At 35.7% G+C, this 21,726-nt stretch overlaps 1 protein-coding gene across 14 annotated transcripts in view; it reads left to right on the forward strand.

Moving 5' to 3' along the window:
- The window catches only part of NUBPL (NUBP iron-sulfur cluster assembly factor, mitochondrial), a 259,201-nt gene that overhangs the window by 29,072 nt on the left and 208,403 nt on the right, over positions 1 to 21,726 (forward strand). For all 14 annotated transcript variants that reach the window (XR_012415699.1, XM_073997212.1, XM_005561036.5 and 11 more), the window contains one exon: positions 17,494 to 17,584. Coding sequence is in view for 7 of the 14 variants with exons in the window: in XM_005561036.5 (XP_005561093.2) it covers positions 17,494 to 17,584 (91 nt within the window). In the remaining 7 variants the exon portion in view is untranslated. The remainder of the gene's footprint in view (positions 1 to 17,493; positions 17,585 to 21,726) is intronic.

Here is a 21,726-nt window from a genome sequence, read left to right on the forward strand (position 1 = left end):
TTGTGATAAAGGAATACATATATTCTAAGATGTACCCAAGTTGCTGAATTTATAGAATTTTAAAAGTTGGCGTTGATTTTTAAATGTTTTAATTGATATAGCACATTAGTTTTAAGCAGTTATTTGCTTGTTATTTTGTTAGTCAATTCCTTTACTTTCTTTGGCTTGAAATAGTGGTAAGCCTTGTTTTTTTAGGAGTTCTCTGATAAATTCAAAAAATAAATTTGTGTCAAGATGAATTGGGTACTGGCTAGAATAGTTATTTTCAAAAGTCACACATACAAATTTTATCATAGTAGGGACAGTTTGAAAATTAGTAGATGCCATAGATAATAGGATTAATTATATAAAATTAATTTATATATAAATATAAAATTAATAGGTAATAGGATAAAGAGGGCTTGTTTATGAATGGAGTATTTTAGTGAGCACACGTCAGCTGTGTCTGACTAAGGGTGGCACCTATCCAGGGGAAGGATGTTTTGGGGAAAATTTGTGTACTTTTTTTTTTTTCTTTAACAGCAGAGAGGCTTTTTAGTTAGACTACTGTTCTCTTTTCTTTTCCAAAGGATTAAGTTTCAAAAGAAGGATGAGACCACTCTTGTGGGGTGAGATGGGGGTGGAGGAAATACTTGGAACAAGAGGAATGTTTGCAACAATACTGGAGTAGAACTTTTCCCTAGACGCTGTGGTTCATAGGCATCTTACCAAGTCTTTCAGAGGCAAATCTTAGTATTACTTATTTTTTTTTTTTCCATTTAATGAGAATTGCTTAGCTTGATTAGCTCCCAGTTTTGTCTTTACAATGGTCATACCACAGAGCTTGTGAATACCAATTCTTTTAAATTTCCTTATTATAAATGATACGTGTTTTGAGCATCATATCTTTGCAAAAGTAGCCTGGTAGTAGAAATTGTTTTTGTAATAGATAAAAAAGGATTTGGTTTTATGTTACTAAAGGACGTTACAGTTAATCAAAAGAAAAAGGAAAATTTGAAGATTTAGAGAGTCTACCAAACGTCATTTTTAAAGGAGAAAATTAAAGTCAGGAAAGAACAGACTTGCTTGGAAACATGTCCTATAAATGGAACTTGAGTAGCTAACATCTGCCTGTGACAAAATTCCCTGCAAGGCTGCTATTTTTCCTTGTAGTCCTTGAGTTAGGGCACTGACATTTTCATATTTGTCGTGGAAATGATTGTGATAATATAAATGATGTTTTATTTTTATACATGATTAGATAGGGAAGATGGAAGCCAGCTGTTTAAATGCATGTCTTATGAAACGCTGCAGGAAATGTAACATAGGCTGTAGTAAATCAAAGGTGGCAGAGAGGGTATTGCTGAGACTCATGGAGCAGGGATAGGGCAGATAACCTCTTCTTGTTTCTCTTGGTGACTGTTGGTTTTAGCTCTTGCAGAGTTGGGTAGGTTAGCCCATTACATCACACAGCATGTGGTTTTATGATTTAGAGAACCCAAGGCATTTCTGTAAAGCACATTTATTAACTACCTGCTATATATTAGACACTGTGGTGGGAATTTTGGATAGAGGGGTAAATAAGATAGTTTGAGTTATTTATTTACAGCTGTGATAAGTGCCACAAAGAAGTCCTATTGTCAGGAGAGCAGTTAACAGGATACTGATCCTAAGGTGAGGGTTGAGAGAAGACTTCCCCCAGGGAGTAATACTAATTAGATCTGCTTTCCTACAACCATTACTACTCCCTATCTCTAAGGGCAATAGGAACAATTTTAAGCATGGCATAAAACTGGTCAGATTTTCTTAAAAATTACTTTGCTGTTGTATGGAGAATGGAGGGGATGTTAGAGTGCACACTGGAGATCAGGTTAGACTATTACAGTAACCTCAGCAGGAAGGAGCATGGTGATATCTTAGACTGGAGTGTTGACATTGGAAATTGAGAAGGAGGTAGAATTGCTAGGTCTTGGTTATAGATTGGATGTGGGAGAGGAGAGGAAGGGCTCAAGGATGACCGCTATTGCAGGTTCTTGACTGTACAACTGAGTTGATGTTAGGTATATTTTCCCAATGCATTTGAAAATAATATGTATATTTTCAAGTTTGGTATACAGAATTGCCCTTGCTTATGAAAATTCACAAATGTGTTGTATTTTTCCAGTCATCCTTTGGTCAAGATGCAAAACCACAAGACTTTTCAGCCTTTACTGTTTCACCTACTATTAAGTAGCCTATGTATTTAATTAAGGCTTGCTAATTGTCATAACTGACTGAAGTTCCAGCAGTTTTCTTTTTGTTTTTTTCCCCCTGATAGGGTCTTGCTCTGTTGCCCAGGCTGGAGGCACCCAACCTCTGCCTTCTGGGCTCAAGCAATTCTCCTACCTCAGTCACCCAAGGAGCTGGGACTACAGGCATGTGCCACCACACCTGGCTAATTTTTTAATGTTTTTGTAGAGATGGGATCTTATTATATTGCCAAGGTTGGTCTTGAATTCTTGGGCTCAAGTGATCCTCCTACCTTGGCCTACCAAAGTGCTGGGGTTACAGGCATGAGCCATTGCACCTGACCCCCAGCAGTTTTTTAAAAACAGCTTTAGAGATGTAGTTCACATATTGTGCAGTTTATCCATTTGAAGTGTACAATTCAGTGGCTTTTAGTATATTCACAGAGTTTTACATCCACCACCACCAATTTTAGAACATTTTCATTACTCCCAAAAGAAACCCCATACCCTTAACTCTTACTCCTTAATTCTCCCATGTACCCAAGCCCTAAGCAACTACTAATCTACTTTTTGTCTCTATAGATTTGCCTATTTGGGATATTTCGTATAAATGGAATTGTCTTAGGTTGGGCTACTGTAACAAACTACTATAGACTGTGTGGCTTAAACAACAACTTATTTCTCACAGTTCTGGAGGTTGGGAAGTCCAGGATCAAGGTGCTGGCAGATCCAGTGTCTGGTTGAGGGTCTGCTTCCTGCTTTGCAGATTACCTTCTTGTTTTATTGGATTATCACATAGTGGAAAGAGAGTGAGAGAGCTCTTTGGGGTCTCTTTTATAATGACTCTAATCCCATTCATGAGGCCTCCACCCTCATGGCCTGATTATCTCCCAAAGGCCCCACCTCCCAGTACTTTCACATTGGAGGTTAAGATTTCAACATACCAATTTTGGGGGACACAGATATTCAGTCCACAACAGGAGTCATACAATATGTGCTTTTTCTGACTGGTTTCTTTCACTTGGCATGTTTTCAAGGTTCATCCATGTTGTCGTGCAGGGGTGTCCAATCTTTTGGCTTCCCTGGGCCACATTGGAAGAAGAATTGTCTTGGGCCACATATAAAATACACTAATACCAGCGATAGTTGATGAACTTAACCAAATGACAAAAAAATCTTACAATGCTTTAGGAAAGTTTACGAGTTTGTGTTGGGCCGCATTCGAAGCTGTTTTGGGCCACATGCAGCTCTCGGGTTGCGGGATGGACACACTTGTTATAGTGTATTTAGTACTTCATTTCTTTTTATTGCTGGATAATATTCCATTGTATGGATAGACCATATTCTGTTTATCGATTTAATCAGTCAATGGACATTGGAGTTGTTTCCATTTTTTGGCTATTATGACTCATGCTCCTATGAACATTTGTGTGCAAATTTTTGTGTGTACGTATGTTTCAGTTCTCTTAGATATATACCTAGCAATGGAATTGGTGATCAGATGGTAACTGTCTGTTTGAGGAACTGCCAGACTGCTGTCCATATTTCTGTTCCATTTCACATTCCCACTAGCAGTGTATGAGGATTTGATTTTCTCTATATCCTCACCAATACTTATTTTCTGTCTTTTTGATTATAGTCATTCTCATGGTTATGAAGGGTTATCTTGTGGTTTGATTTGCATTTCCTTACTGTGTTTCTATTGGACTAAAATGTTAATGACATTGAAGCCGGGAAGTTTACTGGCTGACATAGAATTTAAGAAGTCATTTTAATTCTTAGAGAGTACAGATGAATTGGCATATACAAGTAAGTATTTTCAGCATTTTGTAATGCTTAACATTATCTTTATGATTCTCATTTAGCAACTAACAATTAAAACATATTTTGTATCTTAAGTTGCACAAGGTTTGAAGTACTTGAAAAATAATTTTCCTTAAACCCCCAAACACTTTTATTGCAGGGTTTTCCCCCTTTAAACTGCAATGGTCATTCCTTTGGCCCCTATACAACACAGTTGAGAATATCTAAGTGATTATGGACAAATTCAGTTGAACCAATCCAAGAACCATCTGTACTAGACACTGTGTTTACCCATGGTGCCACCTCACAAAGCCTCCAGCCTTGTGAGGAAGACAGATATATTAATACATATTTATTTACATAGAAGGAAGAATATGGCAAGTGCAGCAGTTAGTGGGTATAAATAGTATATTAGTACGAGAACAGGGAGAAATTAATTCCAACCCTTCAAAGGTAATAATTTGAAGGTGAGGTGTAGTTTTGGCAGGTAGAAAAATAGCAGAAGATAATTCTATGTTGAAGGAACTATGTAAGCAAAGTCATAGCAAGAAATGACAAGATATTTGGAATGAGAACTACAGAAAGTAGCTCAACTAGAAAGTAGTGCGGTGGAGTGGCATTTCTTCATTTCTCTTTGCTTAATTCTTATGGTCACAAGATGGCTGCCCCACTGAATTATAAAGAGGAAGAAAAAGAGTGTGTTCCCTTGTTTTTTATTTACAAGGAAAGAAAACTCTTACTAGACATTTTCTAGTTTCACTGATCAGGATTGGATCTCATAAACATCTTTTAGCTGCAAGGAAGACTGGGAATGTGGAGAATCTAAGACTTTCTACCTTTACAGTGGGAGGTGAGTTCTGCCTATGAAAAGGAGGGGTGGGGTTAGGAGTTACTGTTGGGTAGCAACCAACAGTGTCTATAGATGATAATATCCTCTAGTTGTAAAAAAACAAAGGAAGAGAGAGATTGAGTCCAGGTTTGGGTAGTGAATGAAAAAAATGGTGATGCCATTTTCCAAAATGAATTTCTCAATCTAAAATTGAATTGGGTCCTTACTATATTAATGTCACTTACCTGCATCTAACCCTCAGTGTTTGGGACTCTATAATCTCACTTTCTGATCATGAAACCTAATGGAAAATAGAGGAGGCAGCTGGAAGTAGTACAGTGGTTTTTAAATGCTACTCCTAGGACTGGTGCCAACTTCCTGCATAAAAATCACCTGGGAGCTTGTTAAATAAATCAAAATCTCTGGGAATTGGTATTTTTAGGTCTGGGATTTGACCATCAATTTTGTTAACAAGCTCCTCGGGTGATTCTGATACATGGCTAGGCTTGGGTACTTTTGGTAGAAAAAGTATGGGCTATGGATTCAAGCAAATCTGAATTTGATTCCAACTCTTCACTTATTAGCTGTGTGAACTTACGCCAGGCATTTGATCTGTCACAGCTCAGGTCCCTCATCTGCTAAATGTGTAGTAATAATAATGATGATAATGGTTACTTTACAGAGCTTTTGTGAAATGTAGAGCTATCATATGTGTAATGTCACTAGTATAACACCCGGCATGTAGTGAGCATTCATTAAATCTGGCTATTATTATGTGTTAGCTTATAGTAAGTATGTGCATTTGATTTAGCATAGAAACACAAATTTCTGTACAACTACAACAAAAAGAAAAGCAGAATATAATAAATTGCTTCTGTTGTTGCTTACTATCTGTTATTTTCTAGGGTAAAGCACATGAGTCTTTATTTTCTTAACTGCATTTTTGGCTATGTCCGTACTCTGTTATCTGTATAACTTAAAAATTGGCTAATATACCAAAAACTCTAATTTTTGTGAAATATGCTACTTAATATTTACTAGAGGCTATTTTTCATAGTGATCTCATGTAAAACCTTAAACTAGACATGGTTCCTGCTCTTAAACAAAAACCAGACAATATAAATTCAGATAAAAATAATAAGTGCACATTAAGGATCATTTTGTTATTCTTAAAGCTTTTATAGTTGCCTGGGTTAATAATTAGAGTGTTATTTTTGATGGTTGTTTTGTATGAGAAATAAATACCCACTGAGAGTGAATGCTTGTTTTTCCTGCTTCCGTGCATAAAGAGGTCTTGGTGCACAGAAAGGAGAAAGATGCTAACATTGAATACATACTTTCTGCTAGGAATTTGACTTAATTTGTTGTATTGGAAAGAGGCAGCATATTGTAATGTTACCTGCAGACTCTGAAGCCCTGTTGCCTGGGTTCTTATCCCATTTTCTGCACTTGCACTACCTGACCTTGGATAAGTTACTAACCTTTGTGTGCCTTGGTTTCTTCATTGAGGGTTATTGTATACCTACTTCATAGGGTTGTCATGAGGATTAAATAATTTAAAATATATAATGTGTTTAGGATGTACCTGGCACATAGATAGTAGTATATGCACTGTGTTCATATAGTACTGTTAGCTTTTCTTTAAGTTTCACAAATTTGCAGTGCTCTATAATCTTCACAGAAATCCTATAAATTAGATCTCTCTCTCTCTCTTTTTATTTCGGTCTTAAAATGTCTTTATTGTATTTTAAAAAGTAGACCTTCTTAATCTTTACCGGTAAGAAAATTGAGGTTTGATGAGGTTAATAACTTAGCCATAATCACCCATCTATTAAGTGATACAAATACTAGTTCGCTTTTTCCTGCATCCTCCTATGCCTTTAATATGTTAGTTATTTTGTTAAAAAAAACCTTAAAAATAGTAATCACCTGACTGAGTGTGGTGGCTCACGCCTGTAATCCTGGCATGTTGGGAGGCCGAGGCAGGCAGATTACGAGGTCAGGAGTTCGAGACTAGCCTGGTCAGTATGGTGACACACTCTCTCTACTAAAAAAAAAAAAAAAAAAAAAAAAAAAAAAAAATTAGTGGGGCATGGTGGCACGCACCTGTAGTCCCAGCTGCTCGGGAGTTTGAGGCAGAAGAATTGCTTGAACCCAGGAGGCGGAGGTTGCAGTGAGCCAAGATTGTGCCACTACACTCCAGCCTGGGCAACAGAGTGAGACTCTGTCGCAAAAAAAAAAAAAAAAAAAAAAAAAAAAATTGTAATCACCTATGTGATTCATATGGTACTAAGTAACATTTTCATTTATCAAAAATTGTTACTACTTGGCAGTGGAATTAATAGATTAACTCTTTTTGAACTTCAAGTGAGATGTTAATATTTTTAAAAAGATCTGTTATTGACCCTTAATTTAAAATATTGCATCAAGGTATTAACAGATTAAAACAAGTCATATTGTAATAACAATTTAAATGAAATTAATTCTGTATATATTACTTACCTGGGCTTAGGTGCTAACATTTTTATAGCATCATTTTCTAGGTAATAATCATTGTGGTGCCTTGATAATTTTTCATAGTTTTTGAACTTTAATTTGATAGAGTTGTATAATAATGTCTATACGTGAATACAATACAATTGTTTATTTCACTCATGATTTAGATGATGTCTATGATGGAGTAGGTTATCTAAATCCTCAAGTTTCATACATTTTATAGAAAATACAAGCAATTATGCTAATGGAAAACCTGTAATATATATTAATATTAATTGATTTGAAACCTGTGTGTCTACCTCTATGGTGTCTTTTATAAGAATAATTCAGTGTACAGAATAAGAAACTTAACATCACATATTAAAATGAAAGATAAAGTGTTTTTTAAAAAATTTGAATGTATAATAGAGGGGTGAAAGTGTATTAGATTAGATCCTAAAGCCAATCTTCTATTAGGTATTTTTCCTTACCCGTTTGCTTTTCCTCCTCCTCCACAAGCACACACACACCACATTCAGTCAACACAGTTAAATAAAACACTGTGTTAAGATGATCTTCAGATAGGTAAAAATCTCCAAACTGCTTCTGCCTCCAACCCCTGCCATATTTTCTGTTACGGTTTTAGGCGCATAGCATTATGTACAACATGCTTTGAAATTTCCCATTAGAAGCAGTAGCAATATTGTTAGCAGTAGCTCTAAAGAAGCTGTTGGCTGGATGTTTCCTCCTCAGTACTCTTTGGCCTACCTTTTAAAAATTTCTTCAGTAAAGTGCAGCTTGCTGTCAGTAATTAATTCTCCTTACTTTGTTGAAGGAAGTTGCAGAATTTGATTATGAGTTAGAATGACAAGCCTTACCCTCATTTTACATTTAGTATATTGTACCATAGTTTCCCTTTATGTGTAACATATAGGTGGCAAAACTACTCCACATCCTTTGAATTTCATTACCTGATTCTGTCTAAGAAGAATTTATCCAAATCTTTCTCATAGAACAATCCTTTTTCTTTTTTTTTTTTTTTTTTTGAGTCGGAGTCTCACTCTGTCGCCCATGAAGGAGTGCAGCGTCGTGATCTCAGCTCACTGCAACGTCCACCTCCCAGGTTCAGGCAGAACAATCCTTTTTTTAAATTTTTTATTTTATTTTATTTTATTTTTTGAGACGGAGCCTCTCTTTGTTGCCCAGGCTGGAGTGCAGTGGCGCGATCTCGGCTCACTGCAAGCTCCGCCTCCCAGGTTCACGCCATTCTCCTGTCTCAGCCTCCCGAGTAGCCCGGACTACAGGCGCCCGCCACCACGCCTGGCTAATTTTTTTCTATTTTTAGTAGAGATGGGGTTTCACTGTGTTAGCCAGGATGGTCTCTATCTCTTGACCTCGTGATCCTCCCGCCTCAGCCTTCCAAAGTGCTGGGATTACAGGCGTGAACCACCGTGCCCGGCCAGAACAATCCTTTTTTAAAAAATTATTTACAAAACTTCTTTCTAACTTGGCTTTCACTAATTCATTTTTCCTCTCTCATTTTTTTTTCCATCAGGAAATTTTTTCCCCCATCCCATCTCCTTGAGGAACAGGAAGGGCCTTTAATTTTTAGCGGAGCAGTGTTGGAAGGGTCATTGAGGAGAAGAGAGCAGAGCATATGGAACTGTGGGTTTCAAAACCAGCTCCGCTGGGCTGCTCTGATTTTGAGTCGGAAGGGTGGATCAAGTGCTCTGTTCATATCTGATCTTATAATTGCTTTTCTTTAGAAGAGCTGCTCTCAGAATTATAAATACTCTTCCCTGCATTGCAGTTTAGTTAAGGACATTCTTAAGGAATTGATGTTAGTTTTCCAGCATCTTTGCTGAAGTACTTTATTTATTTGTTCTTGTTTAGTTAGGTTTCTAGGTCTCCAGGCTTTGATTTTGGCAACAAAATGACTAGTTGGTATCACAGATAACTATGATTTTTAGAGCTTAGTGTCTATAAGCATCTTCTGCATTTTTATAAGCACTACATGGTAGTAGAAGGCTTTCTAATTTTCTCTGTATTTGAAGACTTTACTTACTAAGGGCTTTTATTTTTATGTTTTTTAAATTATACAGACCAAGAATTTAAAGTTTTTCTTCTCTTAATCTTAGGTGTTTTATTCCTGATTTACTTTTTCCTCCATACTAAATGAAAATGTAGCACTTAAGGCAACTGTTTTCCTGTTAAAGAAGAAGTTGCTTCTCTAGTTCTGGAAAGAAAAACCCAAATTTGCAGCTTTTTAATATTTGAAACCTATTGTACTAAATCTTGCTAGTAAGCAGATAACCTTCTGTTTGGTTAACTTTTTCATATCATGTTGTGGCTTTAGTTTTCAAAGAGTTATGCAGTATACTTTATCATATATATATATATATATTTTTTTTTTAGACGGAGTCTCGCTCTGGCACCCAGGCTGGAGTGCAATGGTGCGATCTCTGCTCACTGCAACCTCTGTCTCCCGGGTTCAAGCAATTCTCCTGCCTCAGCCTCTCAAGTAGCTGGGATTACAGGTGCTGCCACCACGCCTGGATAATTTTTGTAGTTTTAGTAGAGACAGGGTTTCATCATGTTGGCCAGACTGGTCTTGAACTTCTGACCTCAAATGATCCTCCTGCCTCAGCCTCCCAAAGTGCTGGGATTACAGGCGTGAGCCACTGTGCCCAGCCATATTTTTTAATAAAGCCATCATAGAACCATATCCATTCTTTGTACTAGATTTTCTTTCATGAAGTCTATTTTTTTTTGGAGTTGAGGTCAATAGAGAAATGAAGATGGTATTAGATTTTCTGGGGAGAAAACTGTTGTTAGGAATAGACTGCAAAGAAATTTATGACCCCCTTTTTAACACCAGAATATTTTTAAGCTATATATTATTGTATAATTATTATAATATTATTTAATTTTAAGTCCTATAACTTAAAATGTTAGTGTAGAAGTATTAGAAGAGGGACTTTCTTGAAATCATAGTATGTTAAAGCTTATAAGAGACCTTAGGGATTGTATAGTAAGCAATACTGAAATTCTAGAGTAACAGATGGAAGTTTGTTCATTCATTCATTAGTTCATTTACTTACCCATTCAACAAATATTTAATTTTTACCATTCAGAATACTTGGGGATATTCCTGTCCTTATGGAGCTTACAGTAAATAGATAATAAACATCACAAGTAAGTTAAATAGTATGTTAGAAGGTGATACAAGACAACTAAGATGGGGGAGGGGTAGTGCTTAAGGGTTAATGCTGGTTTGCGTTTTAAAATATGATAGTCTCCATTGAAAAGATAACACTTGAGCAGAGAAGAGAAGAAAATGAGAGTAGACTGTATGACTATCTGAGGGAAGAGTATCTCAGGGAGAAGGAAGAGCTGGGACAAAGGCCAATAGGTGGGAGCAAGCCTAGTATACCATGCAAAGAATAGTAATAAGGCCAATGTGATTTCTGGAGGAAGAAGTGGAATGGAGTAATAGGTGATGAAAATTACTAGGTTTGGGAGGCAGGAGGTGGGTGGGGAACTGGCTGGGTTATATGGGGTGAATGATTTTAAGGACTTCGGCTTTTACAGGAATGAAATGGGAGGAGTGATGGCAATGAAGGGTTTTGAGCAGAGTAATAACAAAATCTGACTTACGTTTCATCTGAATCATTCTTGCAACCCTGTTGAGAAGAAATGCTGGAGTAAAGTCAGATTTAGCAAATAACAAATTTGAATTTCAGATAAACAACAATTTTTTAATGTATATGTCCCATGCAATATTTATTGATTATTCACACATAAGGCAGAATGTTTACTATATATTTTTAAAAAATCATTTGAAAAAGACATCTTTAATGTTATTGTTGATTACTGTAGATTATTGTTATTATGATCCTGCTGTTCCCAAGTCTTAGTAGCAAATTTTCATCTTTCTTTCCTGTATTATCTATATTTCGGTTTTGCATGTTGTGGTCATCTTATATCCTAGAGTGCTACATATATAGGTTGTTGGATGGCAGCCTGGACCTAATGAATCAGAATTTCTGGGATGTAATAGGGAATCTCTGTAACTACCTACTCTTCTAGGTTCTGGGTATATAGTAGTGAACAAAGCATGCAAAAATCCTTACCCTCATGTGATTTACATTCTAGTAGGGGAGATAGTAAACAATAGGTAAATACATTTGCACTCCATATCTGCTGGTTTTGCATCTGTGTATTTAACCAACTGTGGATCAAAAATATTTTTAAAACCCCAATAAAAATAACAATATAAAAATAAAAAGTAATACAAATAAAAATACAGTATAATAACCATTTACATAAAATTTATATTGTATTTGGTATTATAAGTAATCTAGAGATGATTTAAAATATATGGGAGGATGTGCGCAGGTTATGTGCAAATACTATGCCATTTTATATGAGAGTCTGAAGATTGGCCAGGCGTGGTGGCTCACGCCTGTATCCCAGCACTTTGGGAGGCCAAGGCAGGCGGATCATGAGGTCAGGAGATCGAGACTATCCTGGCTAACACAGTGCACAGTGAAACCCCATCTCTGCTAAAAATACAAAACAATTAACCAGGCGTGGTGGCGGGCGCCTGTAGTCTCCTGGCTACTCGGCCGACTGAGGCAGGAGAATGGCGTCAACCCGGGAGGCGGAGCTTGCAGTGAGCCGAGATGGCGCCACTGCACTCCAGCCTGGGCGACAGAGCGAGACTCAGTCTCAAAAAAAAAAAAAGGATTCTGAGGATTTTGGTATGGGGGCAGAGGTGTCCTGGAACCAAAGCCGTGCAGATACCTAGAAACAACTGTATATAATATGTTGAATACTAATATAGATACTAAGAAGAAAGAAAAAGCAGGGTGGGGAATAGGAAATGTGTAGTGTTGCAATTTTAGATAGTGTGGCCAGTGAATGCCTTACTATATGGTTATGTTTAAATCAAGACGTAAAGGAAGTAAGAGACAGGTGGATACTCAGGGGAATAGGATTTCTGACTGAAGGAATAGCAACTGCAAAACTCCTAGATCTGGGGTGTTCCTTGTGTGTTTAAGAAGCTGCAAGAGGGTAGTATGTATGGAGTGGATTAGAAAAGGGGAGAGTAGGAGATGAGGTGAAAGAGGTATGGTAAGTGGCTGGTGGTTGTTGATTAGTGGTTAGGCTTCATGATACATTGGAGAGAGACTTGGGATCCTAGACCCAGGAGTGACATTATCTCTGGGACTTAGTTTCTTCATCACTAAAAATTAGGAGACTAAAAATGATCTCTTAGGTTTCTTCCTACTCTAAAATAGAGTCTTTAATTTGAAATTGATTATTGGCCAGGTGTGGTGGCTTACACCTGTAATCCCAGCACTTTGGGAGGTCGAGGCAGGAGGATCACTTGAGCCCCAGAGTTTGAGACCAGCTGGGGCAACGTGGTGAAAACCTGTCCCTACAAAAAATGAAAAAAAAATTAGCTGGATATGGTGGCCGGTGCCTGTAGTTCTAGTTACTCAAGACATTGGGGTGGGAGGATTGTTGCTTGAGCCAGGGAGGTCAATGCCCCTATAGCCCTACTGCACTCTAGAATGGGCGACAGAGCAAGACCCTGTCTGAAAAAACAAAAAGAAATCTGTCATTTATCTTCCATTTCTACTTTGTACCTCTTTTGAGAGCAGTTATTAATACTTTTCATTTGGGATTCTTCTGTACGTTTCCTGAGCTCCTCTCAGGTTGTGTTCCAACGAACCAGGTGATTTTTTTTTTCTTTTATGCTGCTCTTGTTTCTCTTTTTTCCTGATTGAACTTGAAGATTTAGACAGTCCTTTGATAAACAGTAGGAAATTTTTCTCTTATCACCTTGTTAACCATTAGCTCTTCTGACAATCAGATTCTTACTTAATCTTAGCTAATAGAATTTGGAAGCATATATTTTTCTCTACTAAGAGATTGAAATTCTTATGATTGGCAGCTTGATGTAAAGCTAGGCAGAAAGGAAGAAAGAAGAGGTTTGAATAATTTCTAAATTGAATAAACACCAACTGCCAGTCCAAGATTAAACTGAATATAATATACAGGGAATCATGGGAGTCTTAGCAGGGTACTTCTGTGGAAGTACAACTTTTAGGTAGGTCTTATTTAGAAATAATCGAGTGGGAGCGTTCTAAGATATTGTTTTGATGGGTTCTATTAGCAGAAGACATGGATAAAAGGAACATGTCATGAAGCTTTACAATCTTATTTAGTATAAATTGTGTTGGAAGAACAAAGCAGTATCAAAACTGTGGTTCATGTCTTTGAAATCCAACACACAAAAATAGGGCATGTAGGCTCTCAAATTGCAGCTTTCATACAGTAGTAATAAAACAGTATAATCACTCTTGAATAATTCTGCCACCTTTTACAACTTCCAGAGTGTGTTATAAATTATAAACAAATCCAAAAAGCTAATTGTTATCTTGGGGTTTGATCTATCTTGTTTTATGTCATCTGCTAGGTTTTGAGATCTGTAGGAGAGTCAGAAAAAGAGTATATTGTTAGATACCAACATTAGGTTAAGTTTATGGTGACATTAAAGACGACAATCACACTTTACAATAGTAAGTTTACAGTTATTTTTGCTAATAGTAATTTTTTTAATCTGTTGTGTATTTGGTAGCTTTTGTAGTGAATATTCCTTTGAATCTGGCTGAAATTGAAGAAAATCCTAATTGGAGCTTTATTGACTAAATATAATTATTATAGGAGGAGTAAGTTGGAAAGGATTCATAAAAGTTAGCTGGTTAGACACCCAGCTGCATACATTTATTTATAGGCTTTTACCTTGCTCATTTATTTTCCTAACAGTATAAAACTGGAAGTTTAAAGTGAAAGACCATTTACATACTTAAAATAGGAACCTATTTAAAAATAATGGAATAAATTATGAAAAACAAATGAAGTTTATTTGGCACCTTTTGAACATTACTGAATTCTAGACTTGAAAATCTGTTTAAATTTATTTTTATAGCAATGGTAACTGTACTGCTCCAGTAGCTGTGCCAATTGTAAGTATAATATGCTTTAAATAATGTATGCTTTGGTGTTTCTGTTAATGGGCACCGATTTTATTCATGATAAATAAAATCTAAGCAAGACATCCTAATTTAGTTCCAGTAAAATAGTCTGAAAAGTGTGCTTTTTATTTTTAAAATCTAGCCAATTAAGGATGAGAAAGTAAATCTTTACTGAGATAGCTCCTCTGACTCTGATGCTGAAAGAGATGACTGGCCTGCCTGCTCTTGGCGCTAACAGAATTGCATTGTTGGATGATTGAATAGCTTCATTATGAAAAACTTTACTCTCTAAATTGAATGTTGACTAACTATGACATGTGGACCAAATCCTGCCGGTTTTTGTGAAGTTTTATCGGAACACAGCCATGTTAATTTATTTACATATCGTTTATGGCTGCCTTGATACTACAATGGTAATGTTGAGTGGTTACCACAGAGATCATATGATCCTGAACGTCTAAAATGTTTGCTGTGGGCCTTTTAAGAAAAAGTGTCCTCTATATCTAAGTTTTTGGAGTTAGATCCTGTTAAAGTTCTGTTAGAGGTTTATGAGGTTAGCATTTTCATGTTTAATTTCCCATTCTACTTCATTTTAAGAAAGAATAAATGGTCATTTTGAATGTAAGTTTCTGGCTTTCTCATTATGAGTATGGATAATACCACCTTGCAGTGTTGCTGTGAGGATAAGTGAAAAAATGTACATAGAATGCTTAGTTAAGTGCCTGGCACCCAGAAGGAATTCAAGCAATGGGGAGATGCAATGAGGGAAAGTCTTGGTGTCTGGGTGATTTAAGATGGTATGTTTTTATAGGTTCCGATTTATCCATAGGGCTAGCAGTGGAGGCCTAGTTTATCCGGCATCTTAATATGACTTTGCTGTCTAATGTCCCTTTATCCTGTTCTTCCTCAGTCCTTAATCCCTTTGCCCCTCTCTTTCTCTTTCCTCTCTTTCTCTTTTTCCCCCTGATCTTTATATTTTCCTCCCTTTGTTTCCTTTTTGATATATACAAGCATTGGTACTAAATTTAGGTTAGTCTCTTAGAGTATGTAGAGAACCTAATATGTAGAATATTGTCAGTTACTGTTATTTCTATTCTCTAGGAATCAGAAGAACTTGAAAATCTTGTAATTTCCCCCTCCTTAATTTTTACATAACGTATATTGGTTGCAATCTAGGCATATGTAAAACCTACTCTTACCAGAGCAAATGTTAAGGGAGATCTTCAGTTTTTTTTTGACCATTGTGCCAAGAGTTCATCTTTAGCAAGCTTGGTTTTCTTCTAGAAGCAGGATAGATGATAGATCTTTCCTAGCATTTTGAAGGAAACTTGAAAACCTAGTGATGATAAAATTGACCCTAGCAATCTTATATTTGTTAGAACACTTAGTTATGTTCTTGTTTCATGTAAACATAAACTTAAAAAGCTGTTATTTTACTTTACAGGTATTGTTAGAAGATCAATTTGAAACTTAGGACCTAACCCCCTTCATGTTATTGTAAAATCAGCATTGATATAAATAAGAGAACAAGGAAAGAGAATCTTAAAATAGCTTTTGTTTTTATTGGTATTTATTATTATTTAGTGGTAGTTTTTAGTTCTTGTAGGTGTCATAAAAATACAGAAAAGAGATAAAATTCTAGGATGATAGTGATAGCATTAGCAGAACTTTATATAATGGAAGTAACAATTAGCCATATTTCTAGATTTAGGTCCCCTCATTTGAAAATCTTGTTATCCATAGTAAATTTAATTGTTTTAATTTAGCTAAATTCTTCTGTCTGTGGTTTAAAAAATAGTTAAATTGGTCAAACTTCTTATTGACTGTTCCTCCCTTCTTAAATCTAATACCTAAATGCATTAAGCTTAAATTTTATATATCACCATTCTATTAAAAATCAAGTATCCTTCGTATTTTCTCATTTATTTTACATAAAGCTGAGATTTTCACAGAGGCAGATATTAATCCCATTTTTTTCCTCTGAGGTCACTGAGTCATACAGAGATATTATATATATATATATTTAAACTGCAGTTTTAGTCAGTATAAAGTTGGAAACACAAATGTTAGATTTACCTTATTTTGTATATTCATAGGAACCAGATAACAATTTTAAAAGTTTTTCTTTTTTTGTCTAGAAATAGGTAGGTAACATGGAAGAGGAGTGATTGCTTCAGTTTTTCAAAAAATTTTGTTGAAGGGTTGAGTTTTATTCTGCAGGATTTGAGGAGAGTAGTAGGAAACTTGTAAGACTTGATGAAACATAACTCTAAGACATATTGTGTTAGCGTTCTGTTTACTTGTAGATGAGCAAAACCAATAACAGATTGATTTCATCTATCAAAGGAGAAAGAAGAGAGGGGGAGGAGAAAAAAAGAGACATATTTTTTAATAGTGAATTTTGTTTTCCTTTCCTTGGCTAAGCTGCTGATTAATTGATAGCCAGCAAAGAGCCCAGACAGGGTATCCTGTCCTTCAGCAGCTGGATGCATCATCAGAGAAAACAGTTTTAGTTGTTTCTGAATCCTCTAGAAGACGTTTTGTATTTACTTGTGACTTGCATATAAGAGGTTGTCTCTGTGTTAGGTGTGCCAGTATCTTTGTTAGCGCTTCCATCTCATTTATGCCAGATCTGCATCAGAATTTCTCACTTGCTTTATTATGGCCCTGTTTCCATGATCTTTTTTTATTTTGTCTTCTTTGGTGTGTTAGACAGGCTTTCCAAAAGTTAATGTTGTGTCTTTGGGGTTTTGCTTGCCATCACAAGTCATTATTTTAAAATTGTTCGCATGTAATTTGTTCTCAAACTCATGTTCAGATCAAAAAGGTCTTAGTCTGCTTGAGACTATATGGGAGATCTGAACTACAATATGTAAAGCATATAGGGTGGATTTCTTTAGTCAGGTATCTGGATGATATTAGTAAATCATAAAAAGTGTTGACCCTAAGCAATTTATGCTCTTTTACTTCACTGTTGCTTTGGAAGTTTAGGTTATGATTTGTAATATTTTGCCAATTTTATTTTCTGTAGTCAGATTACTGTTGCTATGTGCTTCACCTTTGAGAAGAGTGGGAACAATCTTATGGTAAAGTGTTTTTGTTTTGTTTTATATTTTTATTTATTTTTTTACAGTCCAAGGCCATTGGTTTGCTAGATGTGGATGTGTATGGACCTTCAGTTCCAAAGATGATGAATCTGAAAGGAAATCCGGAATTATCACAGAGTAAGTAAAGAAGAGATTAATATTATTATAATAGTTGCACTTTTATTAATACTTACTGGGTGTCAGACCTTATGCTAGATGCAATATATACTTCATACACAATGTAGTGTAAGTCCTCACTTAAGTTAATAGATTCTTGGGAACTGTGACTTTAAGTGAATGATACGTTAATTGATTTAAACAAGAGTTAAGTTCCTATGGCATATTTCTGGTCACAAAAACTTCACCAAACTTCTAAATAAAGACCCAAAACACTTGTAATATTAAACAAAGAAATAAATTTGGGTTGTAAATACATTTAAGAAAGATTAATAAAAACAATATAATTATTTACACAATTTTTAGTGAATCAGTGAGTGAAAGCAGTCATAGTGGTGGTGGGTTAAATCAAGGAATAGTGTTTGCAAAGTGAAAATTATAAGGAGCATCTCCTACCATCATGCAGTTCAAGAATAACCAATATGGCAGATCATTGAGCATTTTCTTACTGCATCATTTATTGTGCTTTTGTATAATTATCATATACTTTACTGGTTTTTTTTTTTTTTTGAGACGGAGTCCCACCCTGCTGCCCAGGCTGGAGTGCAGTTGTATGATCTCGGCTCACTGCAACCTCTGCCTGCAGAGTTCAAGTGATTCTCCTGCCTCAGCCTCCCAAGTAGTTGGGACTACAGGTGCATGCCACCACGCCCAACTAATTTTTGTATTTTTAGTAGAGATGGGGTTTCACCCTGTTGGTCATGCTGGTCTTGAACTCCTGACCTCAGGTGATCCACCCACCTCACCCTCCCAAAGTGCTGGGATTATGGATGTGAGCTACCACACCTGGCCCACTAATTTTTATCTGGCAATCATTTGTATCTATTCATTCATCTTCCAACCCACTTATTCTGGTTCAGGGTTGGGGGTGGCTGGAGCTATCCTGGCAGCTCAGGGCACAAGGCAGGAATCAACCCTGGACAGGAGGCCATTCCATTGCAGGGTACACTCACACACCCACACTCATTCAGACTGGGACCATATAGACAACGCCAGTTCATCTAATGTGCATAGCTTTGGGATGTGGAAGGAAACCACAGTACCCAGAGAATACCCACGTAGACCTGGGGAGAACATGCAAACTCGACACAAGACTGTGGTCATGGCTGGAAATTGTTTTTTTTTCTTTATTATTGTTACAACAAACTGATGTTGAAAGAAAACAATTTTATTGGAGGACCTGCTGTATAGTGATTCAGAAAACAGACATGGAAGACCATACTTTCAGGAATGACTTCTATAATTCGCTACTAGAGAAGTTTCTCTGAACATGTAGAGCACCGAATTTTAATAAAATAAAATAAAAAAAAGTATATATATAAAAAGACATCAGACATGGTACTAGACTGTCTGGGTTTGATTCTCAGCTCTATCCATTTACTAGCTGTATGACCTGAGTAAATTATTTTAATCTCTTTGTGCCTCAGACCCCCATATGTAAAATAGTTGCAACTACTGTGAGGAATAATATAATGCATTTAGCAGAGTTCCTGGAACATACTAAGTGATCAGAAATGCTAGATCGTCATTATTGTCTATATTAAATGTGTGGATATATGGGATTATTTGAATAGAAAATATATTTGTGTTTAGAAAAGATAAAAATTATTTTCTCTAATCAGATTTCTTGGTCAGATTTGTTTTAAAGTGATGAAAAAAAAACCCCAAAACATCTTCTTTCCCCATCTCTTTACTAGAAAGAAGTAATTTTTTAATACCTCTTTAATATTTACTGCTGTTGTCATTGCATTTTAAAAATAAAGCTATCAAAAGCTTTAAGAACAAGGAAATGTTATTATCAAAAAATGAATTAGCTTGGCTTAGTGGCTCACATGACTGTAATCCCAGCACTTTGGGAGACTGAGCTGGGAGGATTGCTTGAGCCTGGGAGTCCAAGACATGCCTGGGCAATATAGTGAGACAAAAATAAAAAAATTAGCTGGGCATGGTGGTTCACACCTGTAGTCCCTGATACTCATGGGACTGTGGTAAGAGGATCACTTGAGCCCAGGAAGTCAAGGCTGCAGTAGACCATGACTGCACCACTGTACTCCAGCCTGGATGACAAAGCAAGATCCTGTCTCAAAAAAAAAAAAAAAAAAAAAAAGAAAACGGAATTGGAAAAACTGATGTTTTTTTAAAAGAATGGTTTTATGGGAAATTGGTTTATTGATTTGTAATTATAATGACTATTAAATTGAATGATTTCTTTATGTTTCTTATCGGGCTTTTTATTTTCCATCGTTCTAGAGAAAATGACTATATTTACTGCTGGGTATTTGTTGAATTATCTCTGTAGGTAATAGAAGTATTATTTTTGTTGTCATTAAAAGTTAATTCAGTATTGCTTACCATTTAAGAGGCTTTTGTTTGTGGTTTAGTTGTTGGAGCCAATTATAATGTTAAGTTTTGGATAATTCTTTATGACACAGTAAAGATTATCCCTAACATTTTGAAGAAAACTTACAGATTTTAGTGATGTTAACATTGACCCTAGCTGTAGTATATTGCAAGTACCCGCTTAATTATTTTCTTGTTTGATGAAACATAAACTTAAAAAGCTGTTATTCTGGTTTCTTTTTTCTTAACTTTTTAGTGGAATACATACTTAGTTTGCAAATATATGACATGAGCCAAGGTGTCAAGCTTTCACAAAGAAGGAGTAATGAATTTGCATACTTTAAATGATAAATTCGTTATGTTTGTCTCTTGATTAAAGTAATATGAAAACTAGTACATGCAGAACACGAGGAATGGCAAAATGGAGCCCACAGTGTCATTCTTTTCTTAAGTAGTCTGCTTGGTATATGCCAACATAAATACTCGAAGTCAACTTTAATTTCTTTCTTCTCATTTTACTGAAGCTGTAATCTTAAATTTGATGTTTGCAAATTGGCTGCCAGTAAATAGGCTTTCGGGTAAAGATGAGGTACTAGAAATCTTGGAAAGGCTGAAAAAAGAAAAAGACAAAAAAAAAAAAAAAAAACAACCAAAAAACCAAACCATTTCTTTTTGACAAGCTGATCTTAAGTCCCCCAAGAAATAAACTGAATGATTAAGGCATTCACTTAAAAGAATGTAGAATCTTGAAAACCCAATTTATAAATTATTTTTGAATCTTAGAAAAACCTGCCACCATTCTACTAATTGGCATCATTCTGACATTTCTACATTTTTCATGTTAATTTATCCTATTCTGCTCTCTATTACAGAAGACACAATACAATACAAAATTACCTAATTAACAATAAAGAAAAACTATGAAAGACTTGTTTTCGGCAGTTCAGGTTTTGGGCAGATAGACCAGTGAATTGAATCCCACCTTTATAGGTGTTCCTCTGTTCTTAGACTCAGCTGGACAGCCTTGCAAGCAGTGGAGTTTCAGAATTACCTTTCTCCTTATTATTTAAATAGATGTATAGCTGAATTGTCAATGTAGTTTTTGACAATTTGTTCATTTTAAAATGATATGTTCGGGTTGGCAGATCATACATTTATCTACATTCTCTTCATACCTTTTTTTGGGAGGGTGGAGGAAATTGTAGAAAAACAAAACATTTTGCATTTAAGTCATTCTAGCCTTCATTACCAAGAGAAATTTTCTGTTTGATTTTAAAAAAGTGAATTCAGTAATTGAAGAAGATTTTAAGTTTATAATAGTTTTGAGTTTCTTAAGCTGAGAATGTTTCTGTCAGATCAGATTAAAATGACAATAGTGATTTTTCTATGTTACCATGCAAAACTATGGTAATGGAAAGTCTAGCCAGTTTGTGGAAAGGGCATTATGCAAAAACATCAACAGGCTGACATTATAATGACTGAAGATGACCAGTTACTTTGGGAAGCTAATGGGATTTAGAATAAAACCTAAGCATCCTTGGAGAAACTAGCATCTAAGCATGAATATAACCTTCTTTAAAAAAAGAACAAATACCAATTTTTTTCCTCCATTTTAACTTTCCAGATAGTGTCAAATTCAGATTTCATAGTATAGTATAGCCAAATTATAGTCGTAGAAATTATTGTAGGTTTTCAATTGAAATGGCAAATGAATATTAAACGGTTGTTGCACAAGAGCGATAACACATCTTTCTCTTAGTAGA

Source organism: Macaca fascicularis, chromosome 7, assembly GCF_037993035.2.
Source record: "Macaca fascicularis isolate 582-1 chromosome 7, T2T-MFA8v1.1".
NCBI classification, from domain to species: domain Eukaryota; kingdom Metazoa; phylum Chordata; class Mammalia; order Primates; family Cercopithecidae; genus Macaca; species Macaca fascicularis.